The sequence below is a fragment of the Cottoperca gobio genome, chromosome 1 (assembly GCF_900634415.1).
Source record: "Cottoperca gobio chromosome 1, fCotGob3.1, whole genome shotgun sequence".
NCBI lineage: Eukaryota > Metazoa > Chordata > Actinopteri > Perciformes > Bovichtidae > Cottoperca > Cottoperca gobio.
This window is the reverse complement of record NC_041355.1, coordinates 4,459,558-4,481,811: the sequence shown is the minus strand read 5'-3', so window position 1 is coordinate 4,481,811 and position 22,254 is coordinate 4,459,558. Positions and strand designations below refer to the sequence as shown.

Here is a 22,254-nt window from a genome sequence, read left to right as displayed (position 1 = left end):
AGATTAACTCGGGTCAAATTTGAGAGAACAAAATCCCACTTTGAAATATACGATTGAATGATTGTCAAAGGGCAATAGAGCAGTTTGCACTTAAACCTGTTGAAAGTATCAGCAGTGGTTTTTAATTGAACGCTGTGAAGAGTAAAAAAGTAATAGAAATAGCTGATTATGTATATATTCAGACAAATCATTTGATAAATCTGCTGTCATTTAACTCGCAGGGATTAAACTCTTTGAATCTTAACTTAATGATGAAGCATAAATCACATGATAGGATTATGTAAGGTATCTTTTCCCTCAAACAGATGTTTCTCCATTGAGGTCAAAGGTCATAGCAAAGGCCACATAAACATGGCCAAAGCAGAAGTTAGCAGAAGTGGAAAAAGCAGGGGATTGCAGGACACGTGACTGTGGGACAGGAGACTTTGTGTTCATTGTTTTGTGCCGTTTTCCTCTCTTTCAGATTGAGGATGTGATCGAAGTGGAAGAGAACACAGCAGCTTTTTCAAGGTTAACCGTCAGCTAAGCTCAGCTTTTTAAGTATTTACTGATTTACAAAATGTCACAATTATAGACTGAATTGTTTCTTCTACTGTAACACCTTATTTTAAATCCCTCCTATTTAGAATTCATAAACAGATTATATGTGATTTATAACACACGATGATGCCAGTCGTGAGCAGATATACTCTATATACTCTTCCTGTCGATATATATTAATAAAGTAACAGTTGTAATAATATAAAATATGTCTTCATAGATATAATTGCAGACAAATACTATAAATGTCCTTATAGCTGCTTACAACTACATTATAGTGTGTTATAAACCTTTTGGTTAAATGTGTGTATATACTGCTTATAAATACTTAATTGCGAGACTTAAAGTAAAATGTTACAACTTTGCAATATGGTACAAAGGGTTTTTAAGTTGTTGTTATTGATCTTATTAATCGTTATTTGATAATGTAAATAAATGAATGCTGTTATAATGCAATGTATGTGTAAATACAAGACACTGCCAATTTCTCAACCAAAGACAAATAACTTTGTGACATAATACAGTATTTTCGGTCCGTGTAATATACAATAAAAAAATAAGAATAATATATAAATACATTTAAAAGATGATATAGGATTGTCAGATTTAAATAAGTTTTCTTGTATTAATTTAGAATGATATAACTGTAGATGCTGCATTTTGCTTTTCCGTGCTATTCCCATTCATCAGTATTAAAGTTTCCGTCATGCTGAAGAATTGTGTGACGTAAATGTCCTTTGAATGTATTAAAGAAAAGTATTTTAACTTTGTCCCATATGTTTCAGCCATCATTTATCATTAGAATGCATTTGTTTACAGTTTGTATTGTGGATTTGATCAATCTTGGCCTCAGAACAAAATTAATTCCCCAAATTTAACCAACCACATTAATGATAAAAGTGAGACCAGAAGCTACGTAATTCATAATGATACTTTTGCTTACAAAACCAAATAACCTTATCAACATCCTATTACACAAGGTAACCTTTAACAATATAGAACTTTATCCACAAGCTTTATTCTCATGTTTCTGAAATAGATAAATGACATACTTGCACCCACTGAAATATTGATATAACTTTAACATGAGAGTAATAACTATTAGGTCAATTAGCATTTGTTAAGTCCACCATACTGTATCTCTTCTGCTCCTCTGCTGACTTTCAACAACCGTTCTTTTAGATCGTCCCTGACTCACTTTACTGTAAGTGCAAACATGAGCTCCAGGTGCAAACACATTTAGTTCAAAGTGAAAGCGTTAAAAGACAGGAATCCCCCGTCATTGTGCTGCACATGCTCCTGGGTCAGTCGCCGGCTTTCTGATTTAGTAAGTGTTGTTGTGTAGTAGTAGACGTGTTGTAGGGTCATTTATGATGCTAATTATACCTTAAACTGAGACTTGATGGAGGATGAATCACATTCTTATGATGCTATTTTTTCATTACATTCAGTGTTGTGAAGATAAAAGAAATGTAGCAATTTAACACACAATAAAGCACAATTAACTGCTGTGTGGGGTTTCCGCTCATCACTGAAGGCTTGTCTATATATACCGTATGGATCTAGATTCCTGTTTAATTTCACGAGCCATGTAATATTTTTATAATTTCCATGTGTTGCCCAGTGTTTGGGTCGGATCCAGCTGCTATATCCAGCCTGTTTCCATGGGCTTCCGCTCTCCTTTAAATACTAGTGATAGCACCCGCCTATATCAATCTGCCCGCAGGATGCTTTAATCCGCCATTAAGCAGATGAAATGTTGCACTGAGCCTGCGGTGCAGCAGTGACGGCAGGAGCGGATCTAAAATGTGTGCGCGTACCCCTCAAACCTGACCGCAGTCATGGACACCCTGCACCAAATCATCCAGAGCAGCAGAACACAAACCTGTTCCTCCTCGGAACTGGATCCAAATGTCTCAGGTCTCAGTATCCTCTATTTATACGCTGTGTATATTTACAACAGGCCGGATGATTAGGATGCTACAGAGTAGTGAAGAGAATGTAGGGGCAATCTTCTTTCGGCTATTCTAAGGAGACAAGAAGTTTATCAGGGGTGAACCACCTCTCTGATGTCACAGCTTGCTTCCAAATAATCTGTCAGAGTTACTTTCCGATTTTGTTTAAGGCTCTCTTTCAATCAGGTGATCTCTGTGAGATTGCAAGAGAGGCCAGCAAAAAGAAACATACAGAGAGAAGACAAGCAGCAAACATTACTGAGTGACAAATACAATCAACGTACAGCATCACATCAATCACACATATCTCAAAACCTTCTACGTATTTCATTATATGATGCAAAGAAGTGGAAAGCTTTCCAAATTCAGTATTAACCTGTGGGGTATCTGAAGTTAGCCTGTCTTGAGATCTAGCCCGGTGAAGGGTAGTTTAAAAATGGTGAAATGTAAAATATTTATCCCTATAAATAAATAACACATATTGCATTGCTCTCTTCTTGTTGCATTCAAGGCAGGGACTACTTTAATATGACATTCTTCTCCTGTAAGGGAACAGACAGCACATTGATGAACTGCATCAGGAGTGCAATGAGCAAAATGTGAATGTATCTCTCAGGTCAAGTATACGACGTGACATGATGGTCCATTGCACAATGGTTCTCGTGTTTTATCCCAATACAAGAAAATCCTAAAACATTTGAAATGACCGATGCAGTAAGATGAGGTTTTACTGGATAAGGTGTAGAGCTGAACTAATGCAAATGTTGCATGATGAATCTGCGGGTGCATACCCATCAAACCAAACAGTGATCCCTCGTGATGATATCACTCCCATCACAAATTAATGTTTGATTATTTTTATTTACTTGTGAGCTATGTCAAAAGAAAAATGACCATCGCTGCCACGGAGAGGAAGTTTTGCTGACAAGATTATCGAGCTCCTTCCTCACAACTCAACATCATTTCGATGGCAGATAAGTTTCCTAAGAATAACAGAGCAAACAAAGTCTTGAATCTTTCTTGTCAGTGATCAATATCTCTCTTAAAATCACTTTTATTTCATCACTGATCTTAGAGGTGATCTTAGAAATAATGCACTACGCTGTAAAGCTTCTTCTTTAACCCAAACGACCAAAACTCAAATTGGAGCTACGATCAATAGTATCTTTGATTTGAAGTCAGAAAAGCCTAAAAACTCATTGAAGTGTATCTGTGGCGAGACAAAAGGCAAAGCAAAGAGAGAAAGTGGCAGAGAGCACGGTGCCATGACCTGGAGGTCATTGGCAGTAGATAATCTGGTATGAGAACAACTGATAGCCTGTCAGTAATGATGGGGCCTAACGCTGGAGAAGAAAAAGGAGGGGAGCCGTAGAAGAAAGAAAGAAACCTACTGAGAACTCCCCTATGTTTTTTGTCGTCTGTGTGCCAAATTAGGGTGAGAGGGGAGAGGAAAGAGGGGGGAGGGTGAGGAGAGCGAAAGAGAGAGTGCAGATGGACCACACCGACTGACTGCTTGGACTAATGTGGACGTTTTCTCTCCGGGGTCAGATATTTACTCCTAATTAGCTGGAGGAATGCAACGCATGAGAGCGGAACAGATACGTTACCGTTTTGGCCGGAATTTCCTCTCCTTCCGTGGCATGCGCTGCTTTAACCTGATTAGGTATGGCACTTATCAGAGGAGATGAAAGCACTCAGGGGATCGGTGACGCATTGCTGGACACCCCTGCTTTGCTCCCACTTCACCCCCATTTCCACCACGACCCTCCCCGTGGGCATTACTGGTAGTGCTCTGTGTCATAGTACTAGGAAAACTGAATCCCTGATTTACAGTAAGGCTGACACCGTGCCCTCGGCGTGACACTTGCTGCGCGCCCGGATCAAAAGGAAGTTGTTGGGAATAAACAAGCGGGGAGACTTTCTATAAAAATGATTTTTATTGAGGGAATTTAAAATGAGATCAACAAGTTTTACGAGGTGGAGTGAGCTGCATGCTGTTGTCAGGAAGTGAGACCATTTCCATTGTGTGCGTGAATGCATGTGTTTCAATGCAAGTATCGAACCTGTTGGCAGCAAGTCAGAGCGGATTTCATGGTTGCACTCCAGCGCAGAGAAAAGCTTGTGGCAGCGGCAGGCCTAACTTTCTGCTAATGATGGATTAGAAGGCTTTAAATGGCAGATGAAGCTAGTTGGTATTGGCAGGCTTGGTGTGGTATAGATTTAATCTGCATTTGTGGTTTTTCTTGAGTAAAAGGGCCATTCCCAATTTAGGCTCCTCTGCTATATTGTTTTCCGCATTCATTAAGTTTGAAAGCCATTTGGTTTGAATTTACTCCGAGGTGTTTGTCAGTGGAACAATATTTACAAAATAACATGTTATCTTGCCGTGCATATTTTATTTGGCCAGGGTTTTTCATATCTGGCTTTGATATTCATACCTCCACCCATAATTAGTTTATGGTGTTCACAACAGGAAAAAACAAACATTTTAATTGTTGTGTACTTTTCACCAAGATAAATATTTCCAGAGAAACCTGTTAACAGTGTTTTTTATAGCAGGAACAAAACTTCTGCAAAGACACATTGTTGTTGAAAGTTCACTTCAGCGTGACACCTCCGTTGACCTGTCAGAACTCTTCTTTGGTCCAGACTGAAATATCTCAACAACCAACGAATGGATTGTCATAATATTTGGTACAGAAAGCTCTGAAGATGAATCCTATTGACTTCGATGATCCTCTGACTCCATCTCGAGCCACCAGTGGGTCATCAGTTTCACTTATCCTGTGAAATATTGTGACAACTACGAGATGAATTGGAACATTTTGTACCTATAAGGTTGATGTTTGTGGTTTTGAGTGAAATGTCAAATGCCATGACGTTAGGTACAGACATCCATGTCCCTCTCAGGATGAATTGGTGACTTCTCCTTCAGCACCACCAGCAGGTCAAAACTTTGATTTGTCCAACACTTTATCTGCCAACTAACGATATTTTCATCAGCGTCTGAGAATATCTTTAGTTTAGCAGCTCTGCACTTTGTGTTTGGGGCTAAGCTAATTAGCTAATGTAATCATGTTAACACACTAAACTAAGACAGTTACCGTGGTAAACTTTAGAGCTGCTAAATATCCGCATGTTAGCATGTGGTGGAGACCTAGTTCTCCAAACAAGGACATTTACAAAGCTGTCTGCACGGATAGATACCACTAGATGTGAGAAAGCTAGTTTTTTTTATTTGTTTTTGTTCTTATTTGGGTAAACCAACCCTTTAATGGGCAGTCATGAAGCTCGTGATACATGCCGTGCGGAGCACAGAAATGTGTTAACCTTCATGTTGAGGAAGGAGCTGGTGGTCTTTCTACTGATGTGGTTCTGAATTCAGGCTAAACATATATTTTTCAGAAAATCCCCAACACAAACAAAATCAATCACCAGCTGTCACACAAACCACCAGTGAAGTGGAACTCCATGATTACACGCTTTCCTTATCAGTGTCCATACATAACCTCATTTTAAAGAAAGATCATGAATATTCCTTCTACACTAAATTGCTTTACAATCTGTCTTCCTTCTCTGGTCATATATTTCAGAGTGGAAATGATGTCAGATTTCACTATTACTGCCATATGCCATATGAGAGCTATCACTTCTGAATGCAAGACCTACCTCTGCTTGTAGCCAGCGGCACATCTGTGCACCTTCTGTGGTGGGCTCTGCCTGTGGTGGGCTTTGCTTTGTGTGTATGAGGCATGCAGATACACATGACACACACACACACACACACACACACACACACACACACACACACACACACACACACACACACACACACACACACACACACACATGCTCACAGATAGCCGCAGGTGGGCCCCCAATGTGATAGCAACAACAAATGTATTTTACTCTTTAATGAACAAACTCCATTCAGAGCATATTCCCCAACTACTGATCACATGCACCACACCACCTGGACGTGATGTCCTAGCAGACCCCCTGGGCATTAGGGGTGCCTCAGGGTTGATGTCTGTGCTAATGACCTGGATGGATAATGTGTGTTACAGTAAATGACAATGAGGTCATACCCTCTAATTTTCATTTTGTACCCCACACAGAGCTTGTTCTCAACTCCTACTCCTAATATTCCCTCGTTTCCCCTCTCTTTAACTCAACACACATACACACACACACACACACACACACACACACACACACACACACACACACACACACACACACACACACACACACACACACACACACACACACTTACTTGCTCGTTGATGGTCTGTATTTTCTCAGGAGTTACTGGAACAGGCCACATTGAAGTCTGGAAGCAGAAGGACATCCAGCCTCACAGCCTCCAGGTCTCACGGTTCCACTGATTGACCTGATGAAGACCAAAGGCTCCAATCACTGAGTCGATGTGTGTGTCTGTGTGTGGGCACGACTGTGTGAGTAAAAAAGGCTGGAGTGTGTGTCAACACCTGACCACACACACTGTTTGGATGAACCGTTATCATTTGCACATTAGACTTTTGAAAATCCTCCAGAAATTCTGGGGCCAAAATCCGTCTTGTCCTTTTTCTTCCTGCTGTCTGCGTTCCTAATCCCACACAAGAAGGCCTACATCAATGGTGTGTGTGTGTGTGTGTGTGTGTGTGTGTGTGTGTGTGTGTGTGTGTGTGTGATACCAGTTGGTTTATCTGCTGCCTAGGTGGCACATTACAGATGATGGGATGCTGAAAGCGCTGGAGTCCTGCCAGTATGCCTGAATTTAAATACAGCTGGTTGGAAAATGTACACTGACAGAAAGAGGCTATAGTTTCTGTCTACATGTACTGAACACAAGTATCTAATCACTGATTTGGGTCTGTTGATATTGCTGCAATGAAGAAAAAATAGTATAGTAGTAGTAGTAGTAGTAGTTTCACTTGTACCTTGAAACAACATGCCCCCACTAACGCATCCCTCTGCTTTTATTTTTAACACAAGGATATTTTCGGTGATATAAAACAGAAAAAAAAACATCGAACTAATTGATTATAAAAATGATTTAACTGTAATTTTCTGTTGAGTTTGAAAGCTCATTCTTGATCCCGGAAACAGAGGTTGAAAAAAATGATCTCCACTCAAAGTTCACTTACTCACTTGTTACGGATCTTTTGACCAAATCACACTGTTCTCATCAGCAGATGCAGTTTGCTCCGTTTTCACAGCATAGTTCTCAAAGCACTTCTTGTCCATGTTGGCTTTAAAGTTCATTTGTTTTATTAAAACAAACCACGTAACATCGATAACATTTTTGCTAATAAATGAATCACGTGATATCAAATAGAAATGGTAAATATATGCTGGTCTCAGCTAATCAAAAGATTAAGCAGTAGTAAAAATAATCATTAGTTGCAGCACCCTCTGTATCCTCTGGCTGACACCAGTGTTTACCTTCAATCCGTATCCCACTGCACCGCTGACTAACTGGAGGTCAATTTTAGACCCGTCTTTACCACACACAAACATTTCCTCCTCAGATCTTTATTTATTACAATATTTCACCAGCACTGTTCTCGGCATTCACTTAACAATTGCTGCCTACAGGCAACACCTTTCCTCTCCTATTCTCATGGCTAATACCTATTTATAAAAGGAGTTTCTGATGTTTCGCTTCCACATCAAACTAAGTAACGATGCCAATACTGTTCAGCCGCTTTCATTCATCAAGCACACTTGCATCAGCTGAGTGATAAATGCACTCAATACTGTGTGGGTGGTATGGGCTGCGTTCTCTGGGTGGTCATATGTGGGATATGTGAAGTCCAATAAAGGTGTATAATTTGGAGGGCATTTTCAACCAGTCTATACCAGATGTACACAACATTTCCTGAGGTGAGCAGCGGGTTTTACACTAGATGTTATATTTACAGGCATTGTCTTCATATTCCCTTTTTGGCAGGCAGGTTACATTTAATGAATTCCCTTTGGTGCTATTTGCAAATTTGCCTTTTGGCAACTTGAGCGCAGGAGGAAGTTGAGCTTCTGCCACGATGAATTTGTCTTACTAATGTACTTTTGTTGAAACAGTGGAAGACAACGCATTTCCTCAGGATATCAGCACTGGCTTCACTGTACACACGACCCGACCAGCTTATGGATCAGAGAGACCCATTGAGAGGAGTGAGTGACAGAGGGCAGCAGGGAAGAAAGAAGGGAGTGAATGAGTGTTCTGGCTTCTTGACCTCTTAGCATAAGAAGTCTTCTGAGTTCAAACTCCAGTGATTACAAGCTGAGCTGGTATTTAAAGTGGCCCTACTCCCCCCCCCCCCCCCACCCACCCCCCTTCCCTTGCCCCTACCCTCCTTACTTCTCCCCCCCCCCCCCTATTCACTGCAGACTCGTGTGAGCTGTGTGTGACAATGTCTACGACCTGAATATAAAAGTACATACCACATGAACCTGTGTGTGTGTGTGTGTGTGTGTGTGTGTGTATGTGTGTGTGTGTGTGTGTGTGTGTAGGGGTTTAGTCGAGTAGGTGGGCAGGGTCAGGGGTTGCTTGGTGGGGTTCTGGAGCCAGTGGGCCTTCTCCATTGTTCAAGCTGGTGGAGCCAAAGGGGGGCAACGAGTATTGATGCCGAAGGTATTGCCTGCTTACGGTAGGGGGTTAGCAATAAGTGTGTGTGTGTGTGTGTGTGTGTGTGTGTGTGTGTGTGTGTGTGTGTGTGTGTGTGTCCTCATATTTGTGTATGTGGACTTTCACTCCAGGAGGAAGGGGCGGGAAAGGGAAAGTAATTACAGATGATATAGGACCAAAGGGAGGAAATTGATTAAAGAAAATGGGTGACCAGGAAGTAAGCAGGGATCTTTGTTTCCCCTTCAATTAAACTGAAATGTCTCAGTGGTCCCTCTCATTGGAGAAAGAGGGCCGAGAGTGTGGGGGTTCTTTCTGGACGAGGGGAGGTGATGTTGATGGATGGATGGACTCGTCACCCATGATAGCCTCCATATGCCACTATAGTCACTGTGTTCATCTGATTAAAGGACGTTAGCGCTCTGCAACTTGATGCATTAAAGGATCGTTTTCATAGTTTTGTCCATCAATGAAGAAAGCATTAGTTCAAGGTATATGTAACATTTCCTGAATAAAATGTCTTCAAACTAATAGACATATGTTGTATATTCTGTTGAGTTGTGTGCTTACATTATCCCAATGTTTCCAGTAATTTTCAAACCTACAGAAATCCGTATATTTAATCAAGGTGATGGTCCGTTTCATTTGGTTGCCTGTTATATCCTCATTTGAGCGTGTGTTAGCGTTGTGGCCCTCTGCCAAAAGCAACAACAAAAAAGTCATGTCAGAAACAAATATTAGCGGTAGCTCGGCTCACCGCCTGTTTTGCCCAAAAGCCTCAGAAATACCGATTTTTTATGTGAAACTGCTTTATTTAGTGTTTTAATCACGCATAATTATATTCATGCAGGTGTACAGTGCAGACATTATGCCACGACCTGCACCTGGACCTGGACACACTGACACTTATCACTGATACTATTCACCGTTTGCTGACTCAAGCAGCAACTTATGAGGTGTTTTGCAATTAAGATTTAACATTCATGTATGTTTGTTAAGGGGGATTAGTTATCCAGCTGAATCCTCTTTGGTTGTTTGGATTCTTTGAGAGCCACCTTCAAATTCCTTGACTGAATTTCTATTGGTTAATAGTAACATTGAACTTTTTGTTAATTGCTTGGATCAGGAAATGTGGCGATGTCACCACATTGAAATGTTGATTGGACAAGAAATACAAATAGTGAGATTATCATGAAGTTTTTAAAGAATCTTTCATTAAGCATTTGTAATCAGATTCTGAGAAAGTCGAGGTATCGCATGTGTCACTTCCCCTGCACGCTTTTCAAAGCCTTCATGCTAAATGTTACTTTAAAATTCACTAACTGATACAATTTTTGTATACAGCTCATCAGGACTCAACAAACAGGTCGGCAGGCTTTAAAATGCAAACTGAAACCTGGACTTGATCAACAGACTGTGCAGACTGTTGCTGGTGTCTCATATGTATGTTTCTTTGTGCAGGTTTTCAAGTGGGAATAATATGTCAAAATCCAGTATACATTTCAGTGTATCCTCTCTCTCTCTCTCTCTCTCTCTCTCTCTCTCTCTCTCTCTCTCTCTCTCTCTCTCTCTCTCTCTCTCTTTTACTGTTGCTTCTCTGTTACTTGCTTGGCAAATGTGAGTATACAGTATGAATAGTTTTACAAGGCCAAGGGAGAAATAACAGTGAGGGGAGGCGGTGGTGGTGGTGGTGTGTGGGATGGGAGGTGGGGGTGGGAGGGTAAAGAAAGAGAAAACAGGTTGTCAGTGTGGTTGAACAGCAAAATAGCATTTTCTCCCTCGGGCTCAGCCTCCACAGATGTTTCATTCAGGCCCCATGGCAGGGCCACTCTAAAAAGTGCTCCAGTCCCGACACAATTCAGCCCCTTTGTGCGCTGAAGGAGAGAAGCTCAGCCCACTGTTTACTGCTCGTCCACCCCCCATCCCCCCTTGTCTAACCCCCCTCCTCATGTTAGCAGGCGGAACAATTGGGGAGGGCCTTGCCCAGAGCTGGGGCGTTGTGGCAGGTCAACAGAATGGGCTGTGAATCCTGTGCCTCTGAATCCTCCGGGTGGGTGGTCCAGCTCTCTCCCCTCGCTGTGTCTCTCTCACACACATACACAGAAACACACTCTCCTCTCCTCGAACTCTTTTCTTCTCTCATCTCCTCTACTCTCCTCTCCTCTCCCCTTTTCTCCTCTCCTCTCCTCTTCTCTCTTCTTCCTCTCATCTCCTCTCCTCTCCCCTTTCTCCCTCTCCTTTTCCCTCTCCTTCTCCTCTCACCTCTTCCTCCCTACTACTTTCTTCTCTCATCTCCTCTCCTCTCCTTGTTCTCCTCTCCTCGCCTCTTTCTCCTCTCCTCTCCTCTCCTCTCCTCTCCCCTTTTCTCCTCCTCCTCTCGCACCTTTTTTCTCCTCGCCTCCCTCTTCTCCTCTCCTCTTTTCCTCTCTCCTCTCCTCTCAATCTTCCCTTTTTCTCCTCTCCTCTCACTCTTTTCTCTCCTCTCCTTCATTCCTCCTCTCTCTCGTCCTCCTCTCCTCCTCCTCTCCTTTTCTCCTTCTCTTCTTCTCTTCATTCTCCTCTCCTCTCTCTTTTTCTCTCCTCTCCTCTCCTTCTGTCAGTGTGCTAAGTTGTGGAATGTTGTAATGATTTAAGTTTAACAAATGTTTTTTTCTGACCTATGTTTTCTAAGAATTAGGCTACATCAACTAAGTTGTGTGAAGTCACATAACAAAATGTTGTTGTGACTTTATAACCGATTATTTTCCTCTTGGTTGATTTTGTGCTGTATTTAGTTTTTTCTTGAGTCTAAGCCATGCTTGCAGATCTGTGAGGCTGCACTATAGACTGTATGGGGCTGCACTATAGACTGTATGGGGCTGCACTATAGACTGTATGGGGCTGCACTATAGACTGTATGGGGCTGCACTATAGACTGTATGGGGCTGCACTATAGACTGTATGGGGCTGCACTATAGACTGTATGGGGCTGCACTATAGACTGTCTGGGGCTGTACTATAGACTGTATGGGGCTGTACTATAGACTGTATGGGGCTGCACTAGACTGTATGGGGCTGCACTATAGACTGTCTGGGGCTGCACTATAGACTGTATGGGCTGCACTATAGACTGTCTGGGGCTGCACTATAGACTGTATGGGGCTGCACTATAGACTGTCTGGGGCTGCACTATAGACTGTATGGGGCTGTACTATAGACGGTCTGGGGCTGCACTATAGACTGTATGGGGCTGTACTATAGACGGTCTGGGGCTGCACTATAGACTGTATGGGGGCTGTACTATAGACTGTATGGGGCTGCACTATAGACTGTATGGGGCTGCACTATAGACTGTCTGGGGCTGCACTATAGACTGTATGGGGCTGCACTATAGACTGTCTGGGGCTGCACTATAGACTGTATGGGGCTGCACTATAGACTGGTCTGGGGCTGCACTATAGCTGTATGGGGCTGTACTATAGACGGTCTGGGGCTGCACTATAGACTGTATGGGGCTGTACTATAGACGGTCTGGGGCTGCACTATAGACTGTCTGGGGCTGCACTATAGACTGTATGGGGCTGTACTATAGACGGTCTGGGGCTGCACTATAGACTGTATGGGGCTGTACTATAGACTGTATGGGGCTGTACTATAGACTGTCTGGGGCTGCACTATAGACTGTATGGGGCTGTACTATAGACTGTCTGGGGCTGCACTATAGACTGTATGGGGCTGCACTATAGACTGTATGGGGCTGCACTATAGACTGTATGGGGCTGTACTATAGACTGCATGGGGCTGTACTATAGACTGTATGGGGCTGCACTATAGACTGTATGGGGCTGCACTATAGACTGTCTGGGGCTTGGGCTGCACTATAGACTGTATGGGGCTGCACTATAGACTGTATGGGCTGCACTATAGACTGTATGGGCTGCACTATAGACTGTCTGGGGCTGCACTATAGACTGTATGGGGCTGCACTATAGACTGTATGGGGCTGTACTATAGACTGTATGGGGCTGCACTATAGACTGTATGGGGCTGCACTATAGACTGTCTGGGGCTGCACTATAGACTGTATGGGACTGTACTATAGACTGTATGGGGCTGTACTATAGACTGTCTGGGGCTGCACTATAGACTGTATGGGGCTGCACTATAGACTGTCTGGGGCTGCACTATAGACTGTATGGGGCTGTACTATAGACTGTATGGGGCTGTACTATAGACTGTATGGGGCTGCACTATAGACTGTATGGGGCTGTACTATAGACTGTATGGGGCTGCACTATAGACTGTATGGGGCTGTACTATAGACTGTATGGGGCTGTACTATAGACTGTCTGGGGCTGTACTATAGACTGTCTGGGGCTGTACTATAGACTGTATGGGGCTGTACTATAGACTGTATGGGGCTGCACTATAGACGGTCTGGGGCTGCACTATAGACTGTCTGGGGCTGCACTATAGACTGTATGGGGCTGTACTATAGACGGTCTGGGGCTGCACTATAGACTGTATGGGGCTGCACTATAGACTGTCTGGGGCTGTACTATAGACTGTATGGGGCTGTACTATAGACTGTATGGGGCTGTACTATAGACTGTCTGGGGCTGCACTATAGACGGTCTGGGGCTGCACTATAGACTGTATGGGGCTGCACTATAGACTGTCTGGGGCTGCACTATAGACTGTATGGGGCTGTACTTGTAACTTTGACTTGGCAATTTACCAATTTCCTGAAACTCACTATGAAGCTCTGTAAAGCCAAATGGAGCTTCGGGTTATAATTCTCTGTAGGTTTGTTGCCAAATTGTTTTAGCATTGTCATTTGATACATTGCTAAATATTGCATCTTTAAGGAATTACCAAAGTTACCAAAAATCATCCCAAGGGGCACCACATTTCATGGTAATCAATCCATTAGTTGTTAAGATATTTCAGTCTGGATCAAAGTGGTGGACTGATTCATCCCTCGAGCTAAAAGAGACATCTAATACATATACTAATACTAATACATTATGACAAATGTCACATTAAAAAAAGAAAGAAAAAGACACCCTACTAAAGTATTTCATTTAAGGAAAACATCTTTCCTCAGAGCTTAACAAAGGTTAATGGAGATCTGGATCTGAATGTGGCTCCATCTTGACAGACGTGACAACTGCAACCAAGAGGTACGAAAGCAAGTCCTGTCTTCTCCCTGTGTGGCTGTTAGGGATACAGGGATCCCACTCAGGCTTTGTTTTCCATCTATCATGTGGTCATTACTGCCTGCTGTCATCATTAGCTGCCCTCTGGATGAAGAGTTGATCTTGGGCAGCGGGGCCTGGCTTCGACCCAACTCCCTCTCTCTGTTTACCTTAGACGCTCATTAAAGGCATGTCTTCGATATATAAACTGGACAAAAGTCAATCTAATGGCTTAATGAATGCCATGCTGCAGCAGATCAGACGCATTTAGAAGCTGTTTTCCTTTCCGTATCAACTGATCACCCAAAGCTGGAGAAGTAGCATTTTCTTTTTTGGATTTCAGACATTTTAGCTCATTGATCTTGATATGTTGCCGAACACTTTTTCACCATGGGAAGAATGTGAGTAAAATCCAGGAGTAACAGAGTATAAAAAGCTTGGCGTGTTTGTTTCTATAGTTACATCCGGTGGTGTGTGTGTGTGTCCATTTTTATTCTTGGCTGGTCAAGTAAGGAGGGCAAGATTTATTTAGAGGATGCAATGAAAAGTGTGATACAGAATGCCTGGATGCATATGGCATCTCTGCTATTTGACCCACGCTTCAGGGAAGGTTGGTGAGTGGTTCACAGTGTTGTCCTAAACACATTACCATGTCCAATAAACAGAGGAACTTTACAGAATAATCATTGAAATTGTTATAGTTGCATTATCAAATTAGACTTGTATTAATTGCTTAAAGGTAAAGGTGTCCCCACAGTAGATTTTCAATCTTGCATTCTTGTACTTAACAGAGATTAATAGATCATAAACACTTTCCATTGGCGCTAAGCTAGATGAATTTACAGTTGTATTTACGTCCTAAAAATGTAACTAATATTAAATGTATCCTGCAATACAGTAATATATCATCACTGATATAAGTGAAGGTAAAACTTTCAATAGATTTTAAAAAATGTCAACCATTGCCTTTGAAAGAACAGCAAAAATGTTCGAGCAATGCATACGGATCACTTCATCGAGTGTCAGGCCCAACTCAAAAGATGATCCATAAAAGGCTACTAGGTATTTTTATCTTAACATGACCTTGTGCACCATACTGAGTACACATTCTCACATTCTCACTGCATCCAGTATGACTGCTTGATCTCTCCATGCTGTGCTGTGCCAGTGTAACTGCAGAAGAAAACACTTTTCTGTGTATTTCCTTTATATAATTGTTAAAGTAACATTTATTGTGTAACTAAAACCATCTTTCGGATTTTAAAACATTTTCTTTGCAAGTAAAATATCTGCCTGTATGAATATATTTAATTAGACCCTGTCATAATAAAGTAGAAGATTTCCAAGATTGCATGGTTTAAATCTTACATGAAGTTATTGTCTTACTACCAGGGATGTTGACTTTATACAGTAGCAACAACTAAGACTTGCTACTCACTTGACAAAGCGTCTGAGCAGTATTTTGAGCTGTGTTGTCTTTTCTCTCTGTGTGTGAGACCAAACAGTGTCCATACACCTGTCCTGCCAGCTGATGCCAGGTTATTGTCCCTCTGTGTGGGACTTATGGCCACTCCGGTGCCGAGGTGTCCCGCTGACACGACCTCAGAGGCACTCTGTCACGTGGGAAAAACACAAAATTGATGGTGATAATAAACTTAGCATTTTGTGTTTATTGAAGGCTGGGTAAGAACTCAGATACATGGCAAATGCATTGCATTATTTGAATACAAACTTTATTATTTACAATTTAGAACAAACAGAAAAGAATACTTAAATTACATCGTGCATTTCTCCCTTTAACTGACAGTTGTGAGAGGTTGTGCAATGATTCCCCAACTACACAGGAATAGAGCTGGGATGCCAAATTTGAACTTGACAGAGAGACTTTGATGGTACAGCAATTTGTGATTGCTAACTTCATTCACATAGTTCCCACTCGTAGAGCCCTCCGTTGACCTCTGAAGCAGTGTGTGAAATCACACAGGTCAATGATGATACATCAGAGCATATTGCTGACTTCAAAGTGACATTTGAGCGGCTTATAGAGATACTTGACCCGAATCAAATTCACACTAAGCTGTTTATTATCCACAAGAATTACTTTTTATTGCTCTATTTATTGAATTTAAGTGCACAGCATTTACCCATTAGAGGGCACTGGTCCAATGCATTAAAAAAATTATCCAACATACATTTTCTGTTTCTTAAATTCTTATGGACACAGTCATTTCCAAAAGTAACCCTTGAAAAGAAGGAATGATCAGTTGACATTTTTTTGATTTATTTAGAAATAAGGAGCAAGGAGATTAAGAAAATACAACAAAGGCATAGCTATTTCCAAAATCTTTAATACATAAATATAAATTGTCAAATTTGTTAAAACTTAAATAAAATATACAGAGAGTTACAATGTATTTGATCACATAGAATCCACCAAATTAGTTTGTTTTGCACTGGATTCTATCCCCCACCTCTTTCAGTGAGAGAAGGGGAGAAGGGTGGGTGTTTGTTGGGGGGAGCACTTTTACAGTCTTGTCCAATGGTCTTTCTTAAATTAGCCATGGGGGCAGGAGGCTCCCTCCCTGCGCTTACAGCAGGAGGAGCCTGCGCCTGTCACTGACTACTGTTTCATTATTACCTGCACAGCCCTGCAGCATTCACCACACTTGTGTCTCTGTGTGGCCACATAGAAACAGAGAGAGAGAGAGACACAGAGAACACACGCCAAGGCCCAAACCATCACAGAGAGTTTTCTTTTTTTATGCTTCTTCCCCACTTGGGATAGCCTGCTACTGCTGACTTGCTTGTAAATTGCAAGGCAACTAGCAGTGGATATGGCTGGTTGTCTGCAAAGTTCCCCACTTTGTCAAAAGTGGGCACTTTTAAGAGGCCTGTTTGTGACATTTGCTCTCAGCTTCTGTTTTGCCTCAGTAGACGCAGAGCCATTTGACCCAGCTCACCTTTATCACCACAGATCTGGACCTAATGAAGACAACATCATCATCGCTAACAATGGGATCAGGGTGCCTTTTGGGAGGTCTGTGTTTCTGGACCCTGTAAATGACCTGGTAACAGAAGTCCAGCCTGGCGACCGCTGCCACATCACAGTTTTGGACAATGACCCACTGTCCCAGAAACCTGGGACGCTGACCCCTAAAAGGTTCCCCTGTTCATTTGGACCAGATGAAGTGAAATACACTCATTTTGGATCTCGGAGCCCCAGCAAGGATCGTGTGAAGCTGCAACTTCGTTATGACTCCCAGACGGACACAGTTGTCATCCCTTTCATGCTGGAAGTGGAGGTGGTTTTCCAGCAGCTTGAGATCCTTACCAGGAATATGCCCCTTAATGTTGAAAAGCTCAGTGGTGACAGCAACCCTATTGACAAAAAGCTTCTGGAGTTTTCCTTTGAGGATGGTGTCACACAGTGTAAGATTGCCACGCTAGTCGGCGCTGGAGATCTTCCCAGGTATGGCACTCTTTTGAATAACCCCTCAAATGGCCAAATGATTGACTGTGATGAGTTTGTGAAACAAGGCATTCGCTACAAGCACACAGCTAAAACCAACTCACCTAACAGAGACTATATTCCAATGATGGTAGAGCTGCAGGATAACGAAGGTAACACCATAATGCAGGAGCATTTCCAAATGATGGTTAGAATCAGAGAAGGTACAGAGAATACCGGTCCTAAACCCAGCTTTGTAGCCATGATGATGATGGAGGTTGATCAGTTTGTGATGACAGCTATTACAAGTGACATGCTGGCAGCTGAAGATGTTGAATCTGACCCAGATGATTTAATCTTCAACATTACTACACCACTGAGCCCTCAGCAGGGCTATATCATCAGCACAGATGATCAGAACCTGCCTATCACCTCTTTCTATCAGAGAGACATCAAAGATCTTAAAATAGCGTATAAGCCACCCTCAGAGGATTCAGAGGTAGAGAGGATTTTCCAGCTTGAGTTTGAAATTGTAGACACTGATGGTGCTGTGTCTGAAACGTTTGCATTTATGATTGTGGTGAAGCCTATGAATACCTTGGCTCCTGTAGCAACCAAAAATACAGGGCAGCTATTGTTTGAAGGGCAGTCCCGAGCTCTCTCCAGCGCTGACAATTTAGAGATTAGTGATGAGGATAACCTGGAAGATGTGAGAATAACGGTTGTTGATGGCTTAAAGCATGGAGACCTGACCATGCTCGGCGCTCGCAGGAAATTCTTTACACCTGCCGATCTAGACGCCGGCATTGTGGTGTACCAGCATGACGGCAGCGATACCTATAGCGACAACATTATTTTTAGAATGACAGATGGCAGTAATGAAGTGGAGTTTTTGTTCCCCATCACTATTGCTCCCACTGATGATGAGCCGCCTATTATCAATGCTAACACCGGCCTGGTGCTATTCAAGAATGAAGTCATGCAGATCTCTCCCTTCATCCTGAGCGCCACAGATATTGATTCAGAAGACTCCACCATTAAGTTTATCTTGGAAGCGCCCTACTCAACTGTAGGGGAGCTCCTGCTAAGGCAAGTGGAGCCTCCGTCTGACCCGTCTCTCTGGAAGTTCAGCGAGACAGATGAGATGTTTGAGCAGGTGGTAACTGAATGGTTTCAGCAAGATATTCTTGATGGAAAGCTGTTCTACCGTCACATCGGACCTCATAGCACTACCACTGTGATTGATCAGTTTGTGTTCCGAGTCCACGATGATAACGACCCCCCTAATCAATCTGGCGAACACATGTTCAGCATCAAAATCCACCCTGTTGATGACCTTGCTCCAGAACTTTTTCCCAGCACCACCCTTCACATGACCGTCCAGGAGTATGAGCTAACATACTTCAAGAAGAAATTCTTGTGTTATACTGATTTGGATTCAGAAGACAGGGACCTGAAGTACACCATAATTAAGCCCCCAACTGACACAGATGAGAACAATCCAGCCCCCTTAGGTGAAATCGTATTGACTGACAGCCCAAACACTGTAATTACAGAGTTCACACAGGCCCAGGTTAATCATCACAAAGTAGCTTACAAGCCTCCAAACCAGGAGCTAGGCATCACTCCAAAAGTGGCTCAGTTCACATTCATTGTGGAAGACACTGCTGGTAACACAGTAGATGGACTATTTACCATTTTCTTACAGCCAGTGGACAACAAACCCCCATTTATCACCAACACAGGGTTCACTGTTATGGAAAGAGCTACATATATCATCACTAGGAAAGAGCTGCACGCCACAGACACAGATACAGATGATGAAAATATCATATTCACTGTGACCCAGATTCCTTGGTACGGGCAGCTGCAGTATTTGGGGATCGACATGGTAAACGGAGAAACATTCATACTTGAAGACATTGCAAATGGTCACCTAACTTACATCCACGGTGGAGAGGAATCCCTAGGTGATATCATAAAGATTGATGTCAGTGATGGTTATCATGAGGTACCCATCACGATTAAGATCACCATCGAGCCCGTTGATGACGAGATCCCCACGATTATGCTCCCAGCCGGTGTGCTCGGAGCAGCCATCGATGTACTGGAGAACGGAGCCACGGAGATTACAAGTAATGTCATTCAGGGCCGTGATGAAGACACAGATGACCTCATCCTCACTTTCATTGTTGAAGAGCCTCCCAGGCTGGGTGAAATCCTAGTTAATGGTGCTCCCGCTGAGAGATTCACACAGGAAGACATCATTAACGGGGTTGTGGTGTATGCTCACACATCCGGGGAAATTGGACCTGTCAAAAAATACGACTCCTTCAACCTTACTCTGTCTGATTTGTCAGAGCAGTGGGTAGTTGGCAGCAACAAGATCCAAGGTGTGACAGTTCAAGTCACCATCCTTCCTGTTGACAGCATTCCACCTATTGTCAGTGTTGGAGACCAGTTTGTCGGACTGGAGGGGGAGAAGAATGTCATTACTCTGGACCACATCCAAACAGAGGATATCGACACTGATAATGACGATATCCTGTGCACCATCATCGTCCAACCAACATCTGGTTATGTGGAGAACATCTCCCCATCCGCAGGCTCTGAGAAATCCAGAACAGGGACAGCAATCACTGCCTTTAACATTAAAGACATTGCCCTCGGTCATATCTACTATGTCCAAAGCATCCACAAAGGGATTGAACCTGTAGAAGATCGTTTCACCTTCCGTTGCTCAGATGGTATTAACTTCTCTGAACGCCACTTCTTCCCCATTGTCATCATTCCAGCCAATGACGAGAAGCCAGAGATTTTCATCCGTGAGTTTGTGGTAATGGAGGGTATGAGTCTGGTCATTGACACACCAATTCTGAATGCAGCTGATGCTGACATCCCTGGGGATGAGCTGCACTTTGAGATTATCAAAAAACCCAAACATGGTACAATAGTTCAGCAGCTCAGCACTGGCACCATCCCTGTGGAAAAGTTCAACTTGGAACAGATCAAAGAGGCATCGAACATTGTCTATGAACACGATGACTCAGAGACCAAAGAGGACAGCTTTGTAATCAGACTTTCAGATAGGAAACATACAGTGGAAAAAACTGTTCTTATCATGGTTATTCCTGTTGACGATGAGACACCACGGATGGCTATAAATGACGGCCTTGATGTTGATATTGGAGAGACAAAAGTCATCAGCAACAGAGTTTTAAAGGCCACAGATCTTGACTCTGAAGACAAAGAGCTAACATATGTCGTACGTTACGGCCCAGGCCAAGGCTACCTTCAGCGAATCAGCAAGTTTGGTGACGTTTTAGGTAATATTACCCTAGGGATGAACTTCACACAGGACGAAATCGACAAACAGCTTATCCAGTATGTACACACAGGCCAGGAAGGAATCCGTGACCTGCTGAAGTTTGATGTCACAGATGGCCTCAATCCACTTATTGACCGTTACTTTTACATCAACATTGGAAGCATTGACATGGCCTTTCCAGATGTTATCAACAAAGGTGTGACTCTAAAAGAAGGAGGGAAAGTAACTCTTACCACGGACCTTCTCAGCACCACTGACATTAACAGTCCTGATGAATTCCTCAGCTTTAGCATCACAAGAGCACCCAGTAGAGGTCACTTAGAATGCACTGACCAACCAGGTGTTCCCATTTCCACCTTCACCCAACTTCAGCTTGCTGGCAACAAGATCTACTACATCCATACCTCTGACGATGAAATGAAAATGGACAGCTTTGAGTTTGAGGTGACCGACGGTTACAATCCTGTTTTCCGTACATTCAGAGTGTCTATCACTGATGTCGATAATAAGAAACCTGTCTTGACTATAAGCAAGCTGGTTGTGGAGGAGGGAGAAACCAAGCTCATCACACCATTTGAGTTGACAGCTGAGGATCGGGACACCCCAGACAACCTATTGCGATTCATAATCACCCAGGTGCCAGTGCACGGGCAGTTACTTTTCAACAATACCAAACCAATCACAACCTTTTCCAAGCAGGACCTAAACGAGAACCTTATCAGCTATAAGCACGATGGCACTGAGACTAACGAAGACAGCTTCTCCTTCACTGTCACAGATGGCACTCATAATGATTTCTATGTCTTTCCTGACACTGTGTATGAGACACGCAAGCCCCAGATGATGACCATTTACATCAACACTGTGGACAATGGCGTGCCCCAGATTTTGGTTAACAAAGGTGCAGCCTCACTGAAGGTCCTCCAAACAAGCCACCTGGGCTTCGTGTTTACCAGCAAGGCCCTTCGATCAGAGGACCGCGACAGTTCCCAGAGTGTCCTGAAATACACTGTTTCTGAGGTTCCTCTGCATGGCTTCATCATGAACTCTGCCCTGGGCAACGACAGCATCAAGACCTTCACACAAAGTAAGACAATATCACACCATTTAGTCTCTTAACAGAGTTTTCAAAAGTGAACATGCACTAATAAATAGTTTTATATTAACACTGGAATAAA

The 22,254-nt window shown here is 42.8% G+C and overlaps 1 protein-coding gene across 1 annotated transcript in view; it reads left to right on the top strand.

Annotated features, from left to right (window-relative positions):
- Nucleotides 1–17,134: 17,134 nt before the first annotated feature.
- The window catches only part of frem3 (Fras1 related extracellular matrix 3), a 32,088-nt gene continuing 26,968 nt past the window's right edge, over nt 17,135–22,254 (top strand). The window contains exon 1 of the mRNA XM_029434076.1: nt 17,135–22,163. Coding sequence (XP_029289936.1) covers nt 17,135–22,163 — 5,029 coding nt within the window. The remainder of the gene's footprint in view (nt 22,164–22,254) is intronic.